The sequence below is a fragment of the Rattus norvegicus genome, chromosome 10 (assembly GCF_036323735.1).
Source record: "Rattus norvegicus strain BN/NHsdMcwi chromosome 10, GRCr8, whole genome shotgun sequence".
Lineage (NCBI taxonomy): Eukaryota > Metazoa > Chordata > Mammalia > Rodentia > Muridae > Rattus > Rattus norvegicus.
In genome coordinates, this window is record NC_086028.1 from 46,535,130 (window position 1) to 46,555,700 (window position 20,571).

General features: G+C 46.6%; 1 protein-coding gene across 3 annotated transcripts in view; it reads right to left on the reverse strand.

Moving 5' to 3' along the window:
- Nucleotides 1–20,571, reverse strand: part of Slc47a1 (solute carrier family 47 member 1) — a 56,549-nt gene that overhangs the window by 1,550 nt on the left and 34,428 nt on the right. For 2 of the 3 annotated variants that reach the window (XM_063269334.1, XM_063269333.1), the window contains exons 7-16: nt 18,426–18,523; nt 18,073–18,218; nt 17,877–17,990; nt 17,737–17,804; nt 14,974–15,082; nt 14,778–14,853; nt 8,323–8,392; nt 7,924–8,056; nt 4,343–4,437; nt 3,494–3,566 (exon numbers count right to left, since the gene is read on the reverse strand). In XM_063269334.1, coding sequence (XP_063125404.1) covers nt 3,494–3,566; nt 4,343–4,437; nt 7,924–8,056; nt 8,323–8,392; nt 14,778–14,853; nt 14,974–15,082; nt 17,737–17,804; nt 17,877–17,990; nt 18,073–18,218; nt 18,426–18,523 — 982 coding nt within the window. The remainder of the gene's footprint in view (nt 1–3,493; nt 3,567–4,342; nt 4,438–7,923; nt 8,057–8,322; nt 8,393–14,777; nt 14,854–14,973; nt 15,083–17,736; nt 17,805–17,876; nt 17,991–18,072; nt 18,219–18,425; nt 18,524–20,571) is intronic. The other variant, NM_001014118.2, reaches the window with a different exon arrangement.

The following is a 20,571-nucleotide window of genomic DNA, read 5'->3' on the forward strand; positions in this document are numbered from 1 at the left end:
TCCCAGGTCACAAGAGTATCCTACAGAAAGGAATCCAAGAGTACACACTATAAACGACTTACAAGTTTGCATTGCTAATGGTTTGTTCAGAGTAAACTTTCAATCTAAAAGTCATTCAAATGGGCTCGGGAGAAAATCGATCTTCAATCACCTTGGCCAGCCCTGCCCCGCTACAGCATCTCTGAGACAAGGCCAAGCACTTAGCCAGAGGAACAGGGTGAAACTCTGGAATTATTTATTTCCCATCTCTGTATAGTAAGAGGAGGAGGAGGTAGGCAGGTCTCCCTCCAACTTCCCAGATTTCCAGCACGGTGGATAGAGCACAATTTAAAGATACAATTCCTGGTTTTGTCTATTGTGACGGACGGAAGATCGAACTCCATGCCCGGAGCTGCTGAGGGAGCTGCGTCCGGGGCACCCTCCGCCCTCATCTTCGGGTTGTGCTCACTGGCTTTGTACTTGGTCAAGAAATGGCTCTGGAGCCATCCAAGCAGGAGTAAAGGCCTTTTAGAAACACTTGTGGTCGTTCCTTCAGCAGTCGGACTATTAAAACAATGGTTCCCAAGAAATTGGCATTTCCCCAGGAAGAAGAAGAAGGAAGAAGAAAATGGCTGCCACCTGGGGCCAACCAGAGTGGAGCTTCTCTCCCACAAAGAGATTTCACAGTTCTGACAATCTTGAAGGAAAGACTATCAGTGATGGACCACGTGTCCACCAGGATGGCATGCACGCCTAAGCACTGCTTGTGCCCTCTGCTTAAACCTACACTCCATATCAGGATCCTGAAGATATACCTGAGAGGAAGAAGGGAGGTGTCGCTGGGCCTTTTTATTTGTTCCTCTTCCCAATGCAGCCATACTGGATAATAACCCTCCACCCCTTATCTGCTTCTCAGAATTGCTTGTCTGTTCAGCTGAACCATTGACAGGTACTGAGCCTACATTAGGGCTACCAGGGCTCTGCCCCTAACAGTGTTGTAACAGCCCTTGTTTGGCTGATGGTCTCAGAGCACCTCTAGTGACTCCATAAACTGCTCTGGTCAGCCAGCGTGGGGAGCCAGAGAGCTTTCTAGGATCAGGCTTCTAAGGGGCAGACAGCTACTTAATAAGCATTTCAGACAGGAAATGATAAACTAGGACACAGCTCAAGACACTCACAGAACTGGTTACAGGACTTCCCACCCCCAAAGACCCACTGAGTACCAAGAAAGATAAGGACTCACAAGAAGACTCGAGGCTCATGGCCTTGTGGAGTAAGAACACTAACAGGAAATCACACTGAGAACTTTCTAAGAGAAACATAAAAGCAGGGTGCCTAGCAACCTAAGAAGAAGATTGGCATCAGCTTTCTTCAGAAGCCTGAGAAGGCACGCGTGTGACTGAGAAAGCACACCTTGTCGGAAATGCTTGGGAACAGAAGTATTTCATTTTCCAGTGGTTTGGCTTTCAAAATATTTCAGATTAGCGATTTCCAATCTGTGCACAGTGGCCTCTGAGTTCTGACAAAATAATTTGGAACATCATACTCCTGGTTTCTCCAGGCATGGCGATGCACACCTGTAATGTCAGCTTGGGAAGTAGAGGCAGGAGAGTCAGAACTTCAAGGTTATCCTCACCTAAAAGCCAATTCAAGGCTAGTCTGGGTTTATAAAGATGCTGTCTCAAAGAACCAAAGACAAGCAAAATGTTTAAAATTGAGCAATACCAGGTCACATTTACAGAATACTTAGGTTGTGTCTGGCAGTTCCGGACATGTAGTCCTCAGAGCTACACGACTGGGTAAGTTTAATTATTTCCCACATTTTACCAACTGGCCCTTCCTCCCAAGGTAATTGTAAAATCGGGGTAAAATTAAAAAATAAAAATAAAATAAAGTGAATTAAAAAGAGCATCTTGAAGGTGGTAGAGAGCTAATAGCACGTACACGCATACACACTACACACACACACACACACACACACACACACACACACACACACACACTCCCAAAACAAGATCATGAGGAAGCTAGAAACCTGAGGGGTGAGCCAGCCTCTGGGGCAGCTTTGCTCTGATAGTTCCATATTTGGACATGGGGCTCAGGGCTGAGCAGTACCTGTTAAGGGTGGGCCCTGCTAAACCTCCCCGTGTCTGGGCTTGAAGCCCTAAAGGACTGTATGCAGGATTTAAAGATGGCCCCAGAATAGGCCAGCCTCACACTAACTACCTCTTACCTTCAGGTCAGTGAGAGCTTTTGGGAATCTCAACCTCTGAAATTTCCCTAGACTGCTGTGAAACCTCAGTGTCTAACAAGAGTAAAAAAAAGTCCTAATTAAAGACAGACAGCTTTAGGTCAGACCTCATGTGATTCAGAAAACAATGTTCAAGGATAACCAGACACCAAGAACAGAATCAGAGGAACAACAGACCACTGCCAATTGACCACTGCTCGCCTTCTAGAAACTAAAGCAGAAGATTATAAAGGAGTATTGGGGCCTGTGGCACCCTTTTTCGAAAGACCCTACATATCCACATTACAAAAGCATCATGTGGAAAATGGTTACTCCCACAACCTTCTGATATCAGAGAGACTTTGCATAATAGGTCACCATGATTTCCTCCCCCGTATCCCATACCTAGTAGACAGCACCTTCAGAAGACCCACACCTCCACGCCTTTCTGCCACTTCAGATGCTTCTCCATAAACTTCAATTACCTGTTCCTCCTTCGTGTCTCATGGTGTGGGGACTCCCACACCTACAGACACAGCTAAATATTTTTTTCTTCATTATGTAAGCCGCAGATTGCAGGAAGGTAGAAGGAAGCCACTTTACCTCCCTTACAGGAGTGAAAAGTTAATAACTAATTGTCCAAGGAACTGGGGATTTGGAAGGATTCCCAAACTGAGAGTAAAACAGCCTGATGTAATTGTATTTGCATGATGCAAAGGTCCAAGCAAGAGCCTGCTTAAAGTGAGCGATGCTTAGCCAACTACATCCTGTTAAGCGAGCACGCAAACACCAGCTTCCAAGGCTTGCTCCTCACATAGAAATGCTAAGTATCAGAAATGTCTGGAGCCCAGCATAAAGGAAGGATAAATTTGACAGGGAATGATCTACCAGTCCCCTACTCTCAGTAGTACATGGTTTTATATACAAAGTGATATGTCTACTGTACCCCACAAATAAACACAATTATTGCATGTGGACCAGACACTTTCAATGCGCTTTTTAAAAAGAAAAGAAAGGCCTGTGGAATACTTGCAGAGGTACCGAGATTAGCAGGGGGCCTGAGAAGCTTCAACCATCCAACACAGTCTGTTACTATATGGAATCAAAGCAAACTAACTTCAAGTCGATTTATCTCAGAGTGGGTATAACTCGACTTGACGTCTGTTTCCAAAACATTAGTACCTTGCGTGAGAGCTCACAGCAGCTAATCCAGATGTGTCCCACAAATGCCCCTCCAGTCCTATATAGCAGGTCTGCCCCAGAGCTGAGAAAATTGTAGCTTACCTGGGTGAGCAGGCTCCTGAGAGACAGCAGAATTCAGGGCCACATTTACCTTCAAATTGGCATGTACTTGAGCCTAGAAAAGTAAAGAAGCTCCAAGTAAGCTCAGGTGGTAGCGGGGGACAGCGGGGAGCATTGCTAAGCATGGCCACCTGGTATAGGAGAAGTCATGCCCCTTAGCCTGGGACAAAGCTTCTCTGGTTCACTACAGAGCTCTCTTCCAGAAGACTGAAACAGGTTCCTGAGTAGGAAGGGGGTAGACTAATCTGAGGAGGAGGCTGACCAAGGTTGTTGAGAACGTCCCCTTCTTCATCGTCTTACTTCAGCTGCCTTTCTGCCTTTCCAGACCTCAGGTTGACCCTGAGAAGGTGAGAAGGTGGTGGGAGAAGAAAGCATACAGTCTCTCTCTCTCTCTCTCTCTCTCTCTCTCTCTCTCTCTCTCTCGCACACACACACAAACACACACACACACACACACACACACACACACACACTCACACTCACACAGTACAAGGATGAACGTGGAGAAAGTCTCTCTAGCTCCAATTCTTCTGAAACTGACTTTTCACAGCAAGAGGTCAGAAATTGACCTATTTTACTATTCACTGAGCAAACAAAGGGGTGTGAGCTGGGCCAGGGTCACACAACCCTTCACCTCAAAATCCAGTGAAAACAAAACAAACCCAATAATAATAATAATAATAATAATAATAATAATAATAATAATAATAAAGCGTAAAAAAATAGCATAAGAAAAAAAACTTCTCAAAATGAAAGAATGCTTGCCACATCCGGTCTGGTTTGGCATCTGCTGAAAGACTCGGGTAACAGTGAGGATGGTTGGTCACCTACCTGTTGACAGGCGAGTTTCCAATTAAGCCGAGCAATAAAAACCAGGAAGCACGAAGTCTGACAGACAGAGCAGATGATGATTCCTGACCACAGACCTGCACGGGGAGATACATGACAGCTTAGCTCATGGAGACAATGTCCACACTAAGTCAAGTAGTCAGGCAAGGTAGAGCCCTCAGTAGGAGAGAGACCTCCATCTTGCAGAGACCCAGTACCCACTAAGGCTACCTGACATGATTCGTGATGTCAGAGCAAAATGTCCAGGAAGCTATTTGGGTCCTTTCTGCTTGTGGTGATTGGATATTAAGAAAAGGGCCAGGTGTTAGAAAATACTTTCTCCAGAAAAACTACTGTTCTATGCTCCTCAAAAAAGACTAACTTTTTTTTTTACATATGTGGCCTATGTATACATATTTGTATGTTTACATGTGTGTGGGCATGTTGGGAGGGTGCCCATGCATGTAGGGAGGCTTGAGGTTGACATCAGCTGTCTTCCTTAATTGCTCTCCGCCTACATATTGAGGCAGGGTCTCCCTCCACCTTATGTCTTGAGGCAGGGTCTCCCTCCACCTTATGCTTTGAGGCAGGGTCTCCCTCCACCTTATGTTTGAGGCAGGGTCTCCTTCCACCTTATGTCTTGAGGCAGGGTCTCCCTCCACCTTATGTCTTGAGGCAGGGTCTCCCTCCACCTTATGTCTTGAGGCAGGGTCTCCCTCCACCTTATGTCTTGAGGCAGGGTCTCCCTCCACCTTATGTCTTGAGGCAGGGTCTCCCTCCACCTTATGCTTTGAGGCAGGGTCTCCCTCCACCTTATGTTTGAGGCAGGGTCTCCCTCCACCTTATGTTTGAGGCAGGGTCTCCCTCCACCTTATGTCTTGAGGCAGGGTCTCCCTCCACCTTATGCTTTGAGGCAGGGTCTCCCTCCACCTTATGTCTTGATGCAGCATCTGAACCCAGAGCTCCATGTTCTGGAAATCTGACTATGCAGCTTGCTCTTCTGATTCCCCAACTTTGCCTCCACACAAGACCATATCTGTTCAGCTGCTTTCAGTCAGGACTCACCTCATCCCCCATGATTCTCTCCCACTCCTCTCCTTGCCTTTCAAATTTCTGCCAAGACACATGGGGGATGTGGGGTGCAGGGGGCTGATTCCCTCATATAAAAAGATCCAAATACACAGACTTTGCAAACCAATCAAATCCACGGAAGGGCTGAGGCTAAGTCTAGAGTTGTGGTTCACCTTTACTCTGCTCTTTGGTGCCAGCTGCCGTCACATCTTATTTATCAGGAGTGGTCAGTGGGCTCCTCTCAGGAGTGAGTCAATGGCCACCTGCCAGTTCTAGGATGGAGTAAAAAGGCCTCTGGCCTCCTTCTTCAAATGCTCAGTTTTGCATAGAAACTTCACGCTCGTTCCAAACATACCTGCTTAGCTCTAGCTGTAATTTGAGTAACAAACTTGATTTCCACTAATGCCATAATCCCTATTAAAAGGTGCAGGATGATTACCAGAACTCTCTGGGCAGAGCCATAATTTACCTATTTAAAAAAAAAGTACAGGAAATTGATAACCACTGTGTAGTCAGCCTACTTGTAAGAACCTGCAGCCTTCTGGGGCACTTCTGGGAACCTTGTACACGCTACATACTGCACACTCCACTGCTGGCAACATAAAAGATAAAACCAACCTATACTGTATTTCTATTTAAGAGGCCATTAGAAGGACTGAGTGCATGGTCTCACACAGCCCTCACCTCCCCAGGGCCTCAGCTCTTCCCCTCCAAGAATCCCCAGCTCCCTCTACTTTGTGCACAACAGATGCACCTCATCAAACCAGTAAATGGGCCAAATATAGACTTTGGGATATAAATGTATCTATATTTGAAAGCAGATAACTTTCTAAAATTTTAACTCAGCCAGACACGGGGACACACACCTGTAATCCCAGCACTTAGGAGGCTAAGGTAGGCTGATCCCATGTTCAAGGCCTGCTTGGACTACATAGGAAAACGCTAAAAAAAAAAAAAAAAAAAAAAAACAACAACAACAACAACAAAACAAAGTTGGATGTAGCTGGGCATGATGGTGCCTGCCTTGAATCCCTGAACTCAGGAGGCAGAGGCAGAGGCAGAACCCTCTGTGTGTTCTAGGTCAGCCTGGTCTACATAGTGAGTTTCAGCACAACCAGAGTTATAGTGAAACTCTTTTTTTTAAAAGTAACTTTAAGATGTATCACTTGCTGTATAAAATGATGTCACAAGGAGATAAGCTCATTACCTTGGCCTACAAAGTCCACATTCTCTGCATATATCAAAGCACCACTTTGTGCTCCGTTAACGTTCATAATTGTGTTCGTCAATTAAAATATTAATAAAAATATACAAGTGACTATAAAATGTCCTCTTAGTATTCTGTACTGACTGCATGTTATAATAATAATAATTTGGAAATGTGTTAAATAAAAATACTACTCAAAAACCAGACTCCTCTGATGTTTCCACTGGCCTGCCGTCAGCATATCCAAGCCATGAACAACACCGGAAATTCGGCTAACAGCCGCACCTCCACGGCCACGAACTCTGGCAATCTCCTTCTTCGGACAACTCCAATATTTTTAATTAAAATATTATTGAACTTGAGAAAATGGAAGGACACAAGTAAAGACGTGGGACTGGAGGTCCTCAGCAGCTATCAGATGACTCCTGATCACCTTCGAGACTCTGTCACACTGATGGATCCAAACAAATCACGCCCGAGTCAGTCAGTCCTTCACCCCAGAGACAATAGCTAGGCTTTCCTACAACCATTTATTCATAGCCAATACATTCTCAATTATTATTTTAGAAACCAAAGCCAGACAATTATCTATCTCCCTACTTGTTTTTTTTTCCAGATGAGCCCTGGTAATTTCAGAGCACATGGGTTCAGTTCTTTGCTCCAAACACAGCAAAGTCATACAGAGGAGTCTGCCCCACCACCCTTCGCTCTACACATCCCTCTGCAGAGATGTGTGAGATACATGGGTGATAAGTGGGGAGCAGAGGCCGAAGAAGGGGACAAAGGCGACAAGGAGGCCATCGCCAGCCTTGCCCTTACTGCTGAGAACACAGGGCGCTGTTCTAGCAAGGTCTATGTCCAGTCCCATGCATCCTAACCTAAGGCTTCCCCACCTCACCTCAAACTCCCCAAGATACTAGAGGAGGAAGGCCCTGGTACCCCAAAGCCATGGTGAGGGACTCACAGCACTGTGAGCCCTTGTTAAAGGAATAGAGCAAGAGCTACATACAAGATGTTTGCCAGTACTTCAGAGGTCCTGGACGTTAAGTCTGATGACTAAGGACTGGCTGACTAAGAAGGAGGAGACTAGAAAGACCCTTTACTGTGTTCCCATGCTGACACATGAGCAAGAGGGGAGTGGCCAGGCAGCTCTGGGATCATAGCCACTTCTCATCCACTGTGTGCACTCTCACTCTGACACTGTACAGGAGGAGTATGGGAAGCAGAGCGAAGTTTCCATGTGCTTGGCCATCATCCCTGGGCCTGTGGGCAGCTGGCTGGCCTGCCTTCCCACAATGAGGCTTACCAATCACTCCCAGCTTGGCAACGAACATCAGTGAGATCCCGATGGGGAGGCCGATGACATAATAGCCGATGGCATTAACGATGGCTCCAACCTTCTGGTTTCCAGTGCCCCTCAGAACGCCACCACAGGTACACTGTGGGCAGGTGACATCCATCAGCGTAAACACATCTGGGGCTTCTAAAGACCCCCACCTCCCAAACATAGAACACCTCTCTGTGGTCCTCAGACTTGAACAAGACTCTGTGATGACACTTTGCAGAAGCGACCCTGCTGCTCCCTATCAACAGCAGCCCCTCTTGACCACTCTAGCCTCCCTTCCCACGTGAAATGCATCATCATCAGAAGAAATAGCTTACGCAGACCATGAAGGTGTTTGGGGGAATTGAGCTTGGTACTCACGGCAAGAGCTTCAAAGAGGTGGGACACAGCGTAAATGGGGACCACTTGAGCCACCAAGGCCACAATATCCCTGTGTCAGGAAACAAAGCACATGGTGATTAGTGAGAGAGGAAGGGCTGGAGAGATAACATGGTTAACCAGGGCTGGTTAAGAGCACATGTTCTTGCAGAGGACCAAGGTTCAATTCCTAGCCCCACGTGGCAGCTTATAACTACCAGGGACTGCAGTTCCAGGGGATCCAAGAACCTCTTCTGGCTTCCATGGCATGTCTCAGACATGCATGTGGCACACAGACACACATGCAGGCAAACATCCACACCCACAAAAAAGCAAAATAAAAAAGACACGAGAATCAGAGGCCATGAATCCCAGGAGAGGAGACCCCATGTGTACCCTCGCTCAACAAGCCTTGGGCTCTTTGTCCAGATGCCCTGGTATATTCATAGCACCCAGCAGCCCAAGTGGGGACAAACCTACCATTGTATGACCCACGTCAGAAACCAATGTTCTAATATATCTCATAGCTTTTAGGGAACAAAATAACAAGCAATCCACTTAAAACATGTAATTCATAAAAACCAGTGATATGCTCTAATTCCCATTTTCCCACCTAAAACAACATTTAGATCACATGCCCACCCTCCTTTTAACCCAATTTCTGAGCCAGGTCTTGGAAGCTGTCTGGATGATGTATTACAGGGTGGATGCTCATGTGTGCTCTGCATGGAGTGTGTCTCAGCCCAGAGCATCCGTCTCGCATGCGTGAGGCTGTGTTTGGTCCCGACACCATTGAACTATAACTTCTTCCCACTCAACCAAATCTGGTAAGAGTAAATGTCCCAAATGTATCCCAGGGTTCTCACTGCTGGACATGGGATCTGCTCTTAACGCTACAGGATTCTGACTGAGAAGAAAAATAAAACTAGGAGAGACACCCTTGGGGGCACTGATTGCAGAGTGCAGAGAGAGAGAGAGAGAGAGAGAGAGAGAGAGAGAGAGAGAGAGAGGTCTGGCAGAAGATATTTGCAGAATGAATGAATAATGAATCGAGCACGGAATGGAGGGTCTCTTCCTTCCCTCAAGCCAGTCCAGGAACACCGTTGTTTGTTAAAATGAGCTTTGAATGAGAGGGATAGGCACACAAGTCTGATGACCACCGTCTCTCAGGCTCCTGCATGTCTGCCCCGTCTCCACAGATAACAAATCTTGCCACTCCTGTGCTTGTCTGATGTTTATGAAAATAGAAGCCAATACAAAGGAATCTGAGAAGACTCCCCCCTGCCTCTCATGTGCCCTCCTCTGTGGCACTCACTCTGGCTTGTTCTGCCTACAGATGACATTCTCTCTTCTAGTCCACGGAAATGTGCTCTCCGTGTGATGCTCCCCAATCCCGTCTACTGTGATTTCATCTTGAGTGTTAATTTCTTTCTTTCCTATTTTGGGGGCCATGGGGAGTAGTGATACCACAAATGGAAGCAAAACCTTATAGGCACACACTAAATGCATGCTCTCCCACTGAGCCCCACACTTGGACTTTCAAATAGATAATTAACTCAGTTTTGTAGTACTAAGGGTCAAACCCAGAGCTTCCAGTTTAGAAGGCACTGAGCTGAATCTCCAGCCCTAATGTGGGCTTTTGAATCGGTTTTGCTGACTGAGAATGGTCAGGTTTTCTTTGTGTGTGTGCAAACTGTCAGGTCTGGGTGCTACCTGGACACATTTGCTTCATAAGAAATGCAGGTGTTTCCTCTTCGTGCTTGGAAATCTAAACATCACAGCTACCTCTATTCTAATGGCTTGAAAACGTTTTCCCTTGAAATCTTCTGGAATCAGAGCCTTTTTGGCATTTTAAAACAAGTTTCCCTTGTTTGTCACTATATTTAGAGCTCCAGTTTTTATGGGGTCGATATTTACAGAGATTTTATCTTCTGTGTTTTCGTTGTCTTTGTTTTGTTCTTTTTATTGACACTGAGCTGACCTCAAACCTGTTATTCTCCTGCCTCAGTCTCTTGACTAGGGAAATTATAGGCACAGGCCACTCGCCTGGCTGTGTTCTTCTAGGTTTTCATTTTCCTTGCAAAAAAAGTTTGTGAGAATTAATCTCTTAAGGTTTTTTAAAACAATCAGGTTTAGTTGTTTTGGTAGTCTGTCTGTCTGCTGCAAACTTTACCCTAGGGAAAAAACTGAAGATCTAAATAAAGTGATTTCCTTATGAGAAATAAAGGAAACTCGTTTCAAAATGCCCTTCTGGTGAGAGTTACAGAGCTGTCACTTGGACGATGTCCTTGGCTGTGGCTGGAGGCAGAGGGGGACAAGGTAGATAAATAGAGCCTGGGGTGTGTCCACCTGCAGATAGATTTGGTTCACCCCTTTCTTTGTGTTCTCCATGGTGATTAGCTGAGCTAGGATTTCTTCTGTTTCACTTACTCTGCCAGTTTGGTCATGCCCACTGAATGACAGGGACATATTTTGAGAAGTGTCTTATCCAATTATCCAATCACATCAATCACATAGTGATGGCACTGAGTGAACATCACAGAAGGAGGTCACACAAACCTAGATGGTTTAGCCTGCCACTTAGACGAGAGAGACAGAGAGAGACAGAGAGAGAGAGAGACAGAGAGAGAGAGAGACAGAGAGAGACAGAGAGAGACAGAGAGAGAGAAGAAGGAGGTAGGGAGGGAGGGAGGGAGGGAGGGAGGGAGGGAGGGAGGAAGGGATTATATATCTGTTTTTGTCTGTTGCAGCCTACTGCTCCTAGGGTCTGATAAACAAAAGACATGAAGTAAAAGCAAACACGAGAGAGCGAACACTAGGATTGAGGGATGTGGTGCGGCCATGTCATGGAGCTGCTGTGGGTATAGCAGGACACGCTGTGTGCCACAGCAAACTTTTCAAGTGCAGAGAGAACACTCTAAATGATTAAAGGTTTAGGGGCGTGGGGAGTGAATGTGATCAAAGTATATCATAAACACAGATGAAAATATAACAATTAGATTGCTTTTTAAAATTTGTTCATTATTATTTTATATGTGTGGGTGTTGCCTGAATGTATGTCTGTGCACCACATGTGTAACTGGTGTGCCTTTGGGGGCCAGAAAAGAACATCAGATCCCCTGGAATTGGAGTTACACGTGGTTATGAGCTATTGCTACTGGGAACTCCTAAGGCCTCTGAAGAGCAGCCAGTGCTCTTAAATGCTAAGTTATCTCCCCGGCCCCTAAATGCATTTTTTAATGTGTCCCAGGGTTCTTTACTTGAGAATAAAATCAGCGACATAGGATCAGAATCAAGAACATCACTGAGCTTCCTGCCAACCTCCTCCTCCCACAGTTCTTAGTCTGACCTTTTGTGCTTGCAATCACTCCCCAGTAAATAAAAAGCCTAACTTGTCTGCTGGCAGCGCACACTGCAGGCTCTCCCCCTGCCTTCTCTCCTTTCTCTGCCTGGATCCCTGGGCAGGGAATGCACCTCAGTTTGAATGTATGGGAGAGTCCAGAGCAGTGGCAGAAGTTGAGTGTAGTGAAGTCAGGGCTCCTGGAGCCTGGGGTACCAAAGTAGGATCCAGGGAGCAGAGGGAAGGATGCAGGATCCCCTAAGAAAGGGGACTCTGTAGCCTTAAGCTCCTCTCATTGGAAACAGCCAATGCTGGATGGCTTGCCCTTCTGGTAAAAGTTACAGAACCTCCCTGGACTGCATCCTTTCCTGGTCAAGCCTTAACAGTGGTCTGCTGTAGGGCGAGCTTCACGAACCGCAAGAACATGAAGCTCTCAGACCTTTCCTCCCTTGGCTCTTTCTCCTGGGCCTGCTCCAGGTCCTCTCCTTCGTGCAAAACCCGAGGCTTCCTGTTAGCTTTCTCTGCCTACTCCTCCAGCAGGGGGTGAGGCCTAACCCTAGTTCCTGAAACTAAGCCGAGGTCATCTGGCTGAAGACCATTCCAAAGACAATCCCCAGGTTGACCCCACTCTGGCCGGGGTGTACAGTAGCATGACTCTCCTCTCCAGCGCCTGGGCGATCGTTCCAGCTCTTTCTGCAAAGACTTTACACCCAGGACTCCTGCTCATCTACTTTAACGGCCCCTGAGTGGGCAGTACAGACCCAGCGTCTGCTTGGCCATCTCCTCCTCTATTTGGAGGTCTCCAGGCCAACCTGGGGCACGCGGCCCACACCAACCTAAAGTCACAGTATACCAGCCCAACCTAAAGTCCACAGTATACCAGCCTTCACAGAATTCACATGGGAGGCACAGGAAGTCTCTCTTCCATCTGAACCTGGCCCAACCTCCAATCTGACTCCATGCCCATCCTTTGAGAAAGAAAAAACTGTGAGACCTATTTGTGGTGGCCTTCCTCACCCACCCTGAGGTGAGAAATCTTATAAAAGATGGTCTGGGGCTGAGAAACTGCCAGCCTACCCTTCAAAAGAGAAGCAGGTGAGGGAGGAACTGGGGCAGCTGTATCTGACCCAGTAGCTTTTTGGATCCACAAAGAAAAAGGCCGGTTTGCAATCTGTGGTTGCTAATAAAGTTATCCCACAATGAGGAGGGCCTCTACGGCATTTCTATACAGCGACAGCATCCAAGCCAGCCTCCTTTAGGAGGACAAGATCCCTACGGAGGACAGAGTGGATTTGTTCGTCTCGTCAACCTTCGGCTCAATGCCATGATATCTAACACAGCTCACTGATGAGATGTTTAACATTTGTCTATATGCCAAACATACTCTAAAACTCTAAACACTGGGCGGTTTGACAGATCTGAGATACCAATGTGACTCCAGCCACCAGGATAAGCATCCCGATCCATTCCCTGAGGCCGACGTACATTAGACCCCAAAAATATTGAGATGTTGGAATATTCATATAGATGTTATGGCATATCTCGGGGAGGAGACATAAGTCTATACACAAAGGTGACATCTTTTGCACATGTTATCGGGGGTACTTGCCCCTACCCCTGAGCTTTCCGGCAGCCATCAAATAGTCTTCTGCAGCCAGCAGGCTCAAACCTGAAAGCTAACTGCTAATAATTGTTTGGTGCAGCAGCTGCTGCAGAAGAAAAAAAAATCCAGGCTGAATGGTAGTGTCAGGCGTCGGGGTCCTTTGGGAGCTTTGGAAATGGTCGAAATGTTTCAACAAGTATCAATGGAGACAGACCTACACATCTGCTTGTGAACTCCAGCAACTTTTGGCAGGTTCTGGGGTCTTCCCCTCCTCTCCAGGTTAGACCACTCTTATTCAATCGGTCCCATTGTTGAGCCTACTTCCATACCAACATTTGGCCAGTCTCAGCCTATACATTTGGGTTTTCAGTACAGGGGGCATTGGAATTCAGTGGAGCAGAAAGAGACAAGTGCTTTTAGGATTCACTGAGACACACTCACCTGAGACACACCCCCAGGACATGTGGCTTCCTTGGCAGGGAGCTCAGGTGAGCTAGCCTCCAGGACTCCACCTGCAACTGTAGGCAGAGGGGACTTGTTCTTCCCTCAGCCTTCGAGACTCCAACTCCACGCTGCAGATGAGAACCTGACTGCTCCCACAACAGTTTTAAGCCCCTAGATTTCAAGAGCACTCAGTGCCCCCACGGAGCTGTTGCCCTGGATATGTGCAGAGCCATAACACAGCTCAGACCCAATCCTTGCTTTCAACCAGGGGGCAGCTCTTGGTTAGCATCTTAAAGCTCTTGGGAGCTCTGAGCTACAGCACTTCGCAGAGCTATATCAGCACTTGGCTACTGTCAATCTATTTTAATTTATTTTATTCTATTCATACTGTTAATACTGAACTGGCAAATGTACCTCTTGTCTGTAGTATGCTGGTGGTGCTAAAATAGTTTCAGACTTGAAAGCATTTCTTTTTCTTAAATTAGGGGCTTAGGATGTCCAACAACCTGCAGGCAAGAATTCTACCACTAAACCACCCATGCAGACTCTGTCTGCAAATGTAACCAATAGTATGAGAAAGACTTAGAACAAAACAAAAACAAAAGTAAAACAGCCATGAGGGCTGGGGAGATGGCTCAACTCTGATGACCTGAGTTCAGTCCTTAGAACCCACATGGAAGGAGAGAATTTCCTCCTGCAAGTTATCTTCTGATCTCTCTCTCTCTCTCTCTCTCTCTCTCTCTCTCTCTCTCACACACACACACACACACACACTGTCACACACACACACACACACACGCACTAAATGTAATTTAAAGCAATTTTTAAAGATTCATAGCTATCACACCACCACCAACTCCCATTAACTTGAGATACAGATTATAAATTATTTCTCTTATCTCAGTAATCAGGTCCTTCTCAGGTAATATCAGAGAGGTTTCTGACCTTGCAAATGACTCAGAGCACCTCTCCAAGGCGCATCTCTTCTAGAGGGCTGCCCATCGTGATGAGATCCACTCAATCTATTTCTTTATCAGAGATCCCACATGTCAAGAGAATGCCAGCACTCACCAGTCAGTGGTGAAAATGTAGCCCACGAGATCCTTACAGCCCAGCAGCAGGACACAGAAGGTCACAGCAAAGAGCTCTGAAGATAAAGGATCAGAAGAAGTGTCACAGTGAATGGGGAGGTCACAGAAAGGGGGAGGCAGGTTGCCCCCATGCACAGCCTGTGTGCACCAGGAACCTTTGCAGAGGGTCCAGGTACCTGTGACTATCAAGGAAATTGCTGAAGACTTCTTGGCCTGGTCAATGTTTCCTGCACCCAACGCATTTCCCACCCGGACATTGGCAGCCACACTGAAGCCTGCAGGGATCTGAAATGAAAGAAAACAGTAAAACTGTACATTGAGATGCCACAGACATCATAGCCTGTGACTTACACCCCACTGGCAAAACATGGTCCTATGGGCCCTGAAGACACTTCACAACATCTCTTTGGCTTACTCCAGGCCGTTAAAGAACCTATATCTCCCAGTTAAGATTTTCAGAACAAATTAGGCTTTTCTGCAGAGTTTTCAACCTCTACCATGGAAGGGAGGACCCCATTTGTCCTTGGGGATAGAGGGGACCAGAATGCAGAATAGGCTGACCAGAGTCCACTCTGGTACCTGCTCTGAAAGACAGAGAGTTTCGGTTTACAAAGAAGAAAAAGTTACTAAAGAAAATACCAGGAGGAGACATTGCCTTGTAGGTAGGATGGGGCTCTGAAGCCAGGATCCCTGGATCCACATTCTGACACCTCCGTCCATACTTATTACCCATGTGACACCACGCTAATTACTGAACCTCTGATGTTTCATTCTATCTGTGCAAAGATTCTAGTAATGGAGACATTACAGTGCTCACACAGCCACTGCCAAGACTGTTGTGCCTCTAGGGTAGTAGCCAATATTCATTAAAGTTTTCCATTAATATCTGCACATTTACCTCTTGAGTCACTAATAATCATTTTTAAGTTAATCACTTATTTGAGCTGCCTTAGAGGTCAAGATAACTAAGAGAAGGGTTAAAGAAAATCTAATACACAGATTAAGAAACATGGACAGAGTGGGAGATTAGCGCCCCACCTTCAAGGTCACTACAGGGGCAAGCAGATTTTCCAACCAACATCTTCTCCACACAGAGGGAGAGACAAGAAGAAGGCTGTCTGCTTTTTAGTTAATCCATATTATGTATGTCCTAGTATGATGTCCTGAAAAGGACATGCCATCATGTCTTATAGAATTCCCTCCACAAGTCTAGATGAACTTAGAATGAAACGGCTATAACGCTTCCGGGGGAAATGTCTCAGTCAAGAGAGAAAAAGAAAGGCCAAGGTTCTATTCCCAATTAAAGGGCATTAATGATTAAAGGACTTTAACAAGACATGTCTCCTTTATGCCAAGGGGGAAAGTTACTGACACCATATTAGAACAAGTAATGGTAAACAGACAGGGAGCCCATAAACGTGATGCCATGTCCTGTAGAGGAGGTTTATATCCTTTTAACTGGAGAGAAATGTGAGTGTACTCTTCTGAGCCCATGGAGAGCAGAGAACAAGATACGCAAAAAGTGCATATATATAATTTATCTTAAAGATCAAAAGGTCAGGAAATCACATAAAGATATTTGTCCTAGGAGGTATTCTGAGGTGATGCTGATCTTATTGAAATATTATGAATTTAAATACTGGGCAGTAAGAGACTAACTTAAAGATAATGGGCTCGGGGTTGGGGATTTAGCTCAGTGGTAGAGCGCTTGCCTAGCAAGCACAAGGCCCTGGGTTCGGTCCCCAGCTCCGAGAAAAAAAAAGGAAAAAAAAAGGTAATGGGCTCATTGACAAATACACTTAATTAAAATATGAGATACATAAATGTGAGGTACAGGTTGAGAACGTCCTCCACAAACAGCAAAAACAAAAATATATGCCCCCAAGAAGTAGACGTGAGCACTGACCTATCACGCTTGGATCCCCAACACTGCCACAAAAAAAAAAAAAAAAAAAAAAAAAAACCAAAAAAAACAAGAAAGTGCATATACTCTGTATATTTTAAATATAAACAACAGATGGTAAAATGTCAGCTATCTGAGTCCTTCTCCATACTTGAATACCCCCTTTTATCCATTAAAAAAATATTTTGCATTGTCCTGGGAATGAGTCTCAAGCGTGCTGGGCTTTCTCTCCTACAGCCGGCTACCCCTGTCCCTTCTTTAGCTTTCTGTCTCAAGAGGCGCATGCTGTAGAAGACAGAACTTCAGAATTTCAGGTCGAAGCTTTCTGTGAAACAAAGTGACAGGGAAGCCTCTACCATGTATTCAGAATCTCCTCTATACTTGGCCCACCCATTCCTCCACTGATGGGCAAACGCTCAGGCAGTGCCCCTTAACTACAGCCAGCAGAGCCTCTGTGAGCATGGTGCAGACATATCCATCCAAGTCCCTGCTTCCCATTCTTCCGAGCATCCCCAGAGAAAACTGCTATGCAGCGGGCACAGAGTGTTCAGAGGTAGAACCAGCACACATCCAACCTTGGCGACCAGCTCTCCATTTCATACCACTCCACTCCCAGGACACTGGGGCAAAGGGAAAGATTCTGACTGTGTGGAAACACAGAATTAGCAGATCCCACTCCTCCTTCCGCTTACAGGGATACCTGACCAGACTGGACATAAAGGACCTCCCTGGCTCCTAGAGGACTTTTTGCGGAAGTGGAGCAAAGATCAAGCCCAAGGCCTCATGAGGACGAGGCAAATGCTGCAGCACTGAGCTATCCCCACCCTTTTTATTCTTTACCCTGGGAAACTATCTTACACCTTAACGCAGTCTAGTCTTGAACTTGTGACTCTCTTGCTTCTCGCTACCCAGCTGAGATTACATGTCCATATCTCCAGTCCCAGCTCCAGGATAACATTTTATGTCAAGAACCATCTCGGACAGCATCTCAGGATAGAAAACAGGTCCTCTTTACCATGGGGGCCTGAGCACTTACCATGTATACAATGATAGCCAATTCATAGGTGATGGACTGGGCTCCCAACTCCACCATGCCAAGGATACCTGGTAAAGATGGTCAGCTGATGCCTTGCCCCAGCCAGAAGGTCCCCACCCATCATCCATCTGCATACGTACCACTCAGGAAGCTGCCAACCTCATAGGCCCACCACTCTATGCACAGCATGAGCATGCTGGGGATAGCCAGTTGCAGGAAGGAGGCCCAGTCCTGCAGACACTCCCAGGACCATCCTGCAGGTACAACAGATGGGTTTCCAACATGTCTGACCCTCAGGCAGAAGCCACAGCCAAAAGGTCAAAAGATGGGCTTTACCTCCCCAGGTGGCATGATGTAGTTTTCTCCAGAGAATGTAGAGGAACAGGAAGATGGCCAGAGCAAACTGGGAGATGGTATTGGCCAACGCTGAACCCCTGGGAAAACCAGTAGCTGTGGGTAAATACTGTTCCATCCTCTCCACCCTGGCAGAGGGAGTTGGGAAACCATGTACCCCTCACACTACCGTCCTCCACCACAGGCCGTGGGGTTACTTCATTTAGGGAAGTATTTCCTTCACTCTGACGGCACTTTCCAGAAGGCCACACCCACACCAGCTAAACTACCCTCGCTTTCCCTGTAATAGTCTAATGCAGCCCCCCTCCCCCAGCCCAGGAGGAAACTGGACTCACATCACCCCAAGATGTAGCTGATGGAGAAACAGATAGTTGGCCAGGGCGTTGACAAGGTTAGCAGCGATGCCCGTTATAACCTGAGGCAGAACGATGCCCTGGAACAAGGAGACATGAGAGATACCTTTACATGTGGATGCTCCAAGGGGCTTGGGCAGAACAGGAGCAGCCAACTGAGGGTACCACCCTGCGCCTCCGACCTTCCCACTCTCCCCTCCCCTTCTCAGCCCTCCTCTTTGCTGTGAGTAAAGGTGAGGGAGAGCTCTGGCCTCCAGTGGGTAGTTGGTGAGAAGGCAGTGGAGAGGGAAGAGAAGCAGACATCCTCTGCTGCGTGCAGGAGTGGCAGGATTAGCAAGCTGGACGACGGCACTTGCAAGAGGCTGGAGGTAAATGATACTCTCTCCACCAAGACTGGGATTCAGAGTATGGATCAAAGATCTTGTGAAACTGTATTTCCTCCTGAAATGGACCATGGGCTCTTTCATAGTAGACTCCAAGAAGAAGGAATAGGAAAAAAAAAACCCACCTCCTGCCTCACATTAAGAAACAGAGGAGGGGCTGGAGAGAAGGCTCAGCAGTTATAATAAACACTGGCTGCTTTCCAGAAGACTCAGATTAGGTTCCCAGCACCCACATGGCAGCTCATAACCATCTGTAACTTCCATTACAGGGATCCAATGCCCACTTCTGGCCTCTGCTGGCACCAGCCCCACCAATGGTGCACAGACATACAGGCAAGGGAGAGCTGGGGCCTGTGGTGACAGAAAATCTTGAGTTCAAAGTCATCCTGAGCTAGACAGGGGAACTTTGTGTTCTGGTTAATTTTTTTATTTTTATTTCTTTTATTTTTACTTCTTTGTCAACTTAACACAAACTGGAGTCATCTGGGAAGGAACCTCAGCTGAAGCACCCATCTTACCGACCTATGGGTGCGGCTGTGGAGTATTTTCTTGATTGATGGCTGGCATGAGGGGCCAGCCCACTGTGGACAGAGCCGCTCCAGCCACATGGTCCTGGGTTGTCTAAGGAAGCAGGCTGAGTAAGACTTGAGAGCAACTGCTAAGCACTGCTCCTTCTGGTTCCTACTCTGCTTCTGCCTGAGTTCCACTGACTTCCCTCAATGATTACTGTGATTGGAGCTTATAAGCCAGAAATAATCCTTTGCTCCTCTAGCTTGGTTTTGATCCGGGTTCCATCACAATTGAGAATAACTAGAACATATTGTCTCCAAATAGAAAACAAAACAAACAATGCAAAAAAAAATCTTAGAGGAAATGGGGCCTTTCTTTGTGGTAGAGCACCTGCTCTGAGCAACAAGACCCTAGGCTATACCTCCAGCACTGCGAGGAAGAAAAGTAAGTAGAAAAAGCAAAATAATATTTAGGGCATTGTCTTAAAATTACATTGGACTAAGGACATCATAGCCTGCCCTCACACACATCAGGAGGGTGAAGCCCAGGAATGGTGGGTGCCCATGGAAGGGGGGTGACAGCCTTGCTTCTCCACAGTGGCATCAGCCCCTACTTCTTCTTTTTTTTTTTTTTGGTTCTTTTTTTCGGAGCTGGGGACCGAACCCAGGGCCTTACGCTTCCTAGGCAAGCGTTGTACCACTGAGCTAAATCCCCAACCCCCAGCCCCTACTTCTTTAGATGCTGCTCTCTCACTGAGATCCTGATATGAGAATCGTCTACTCTGGCCTAGAAGATCAACATCACCTGGGCTGTGGGTATAGCTCAGTTTATAAAATGATGCTTGCCTCACATGCCCAAGGACCTGGACCTGACTCCCATCCCTAGCACGATTGAGAGAGAGAGAGAGAGAGAGAGAGAGAGAGAGAGAGAGAGAGAGATATCTGCATACAACTACCTCTCCAAACGGAGAGACCCTCACACCCTACCCATCACGTAGGGTCTTGCTGTGCTCTAGGACTGCAAACCAAGACTTTCTTTAAATTTTAACTGGTCATAACCATCTGTAAACTACTTTTATAAGGCAGGACTTCACTATATAGCCCAGGTTGGATTTGAACTCATAATCCCCCTGCCTCTGTGTTCTAAATGCCAGGATTATAGGCAGGCACCATTACTCGTGGCTTCTTCACACCTCCTCCTGGTCTGGTGAGACCCAACACCATGGAGCCCTCGCT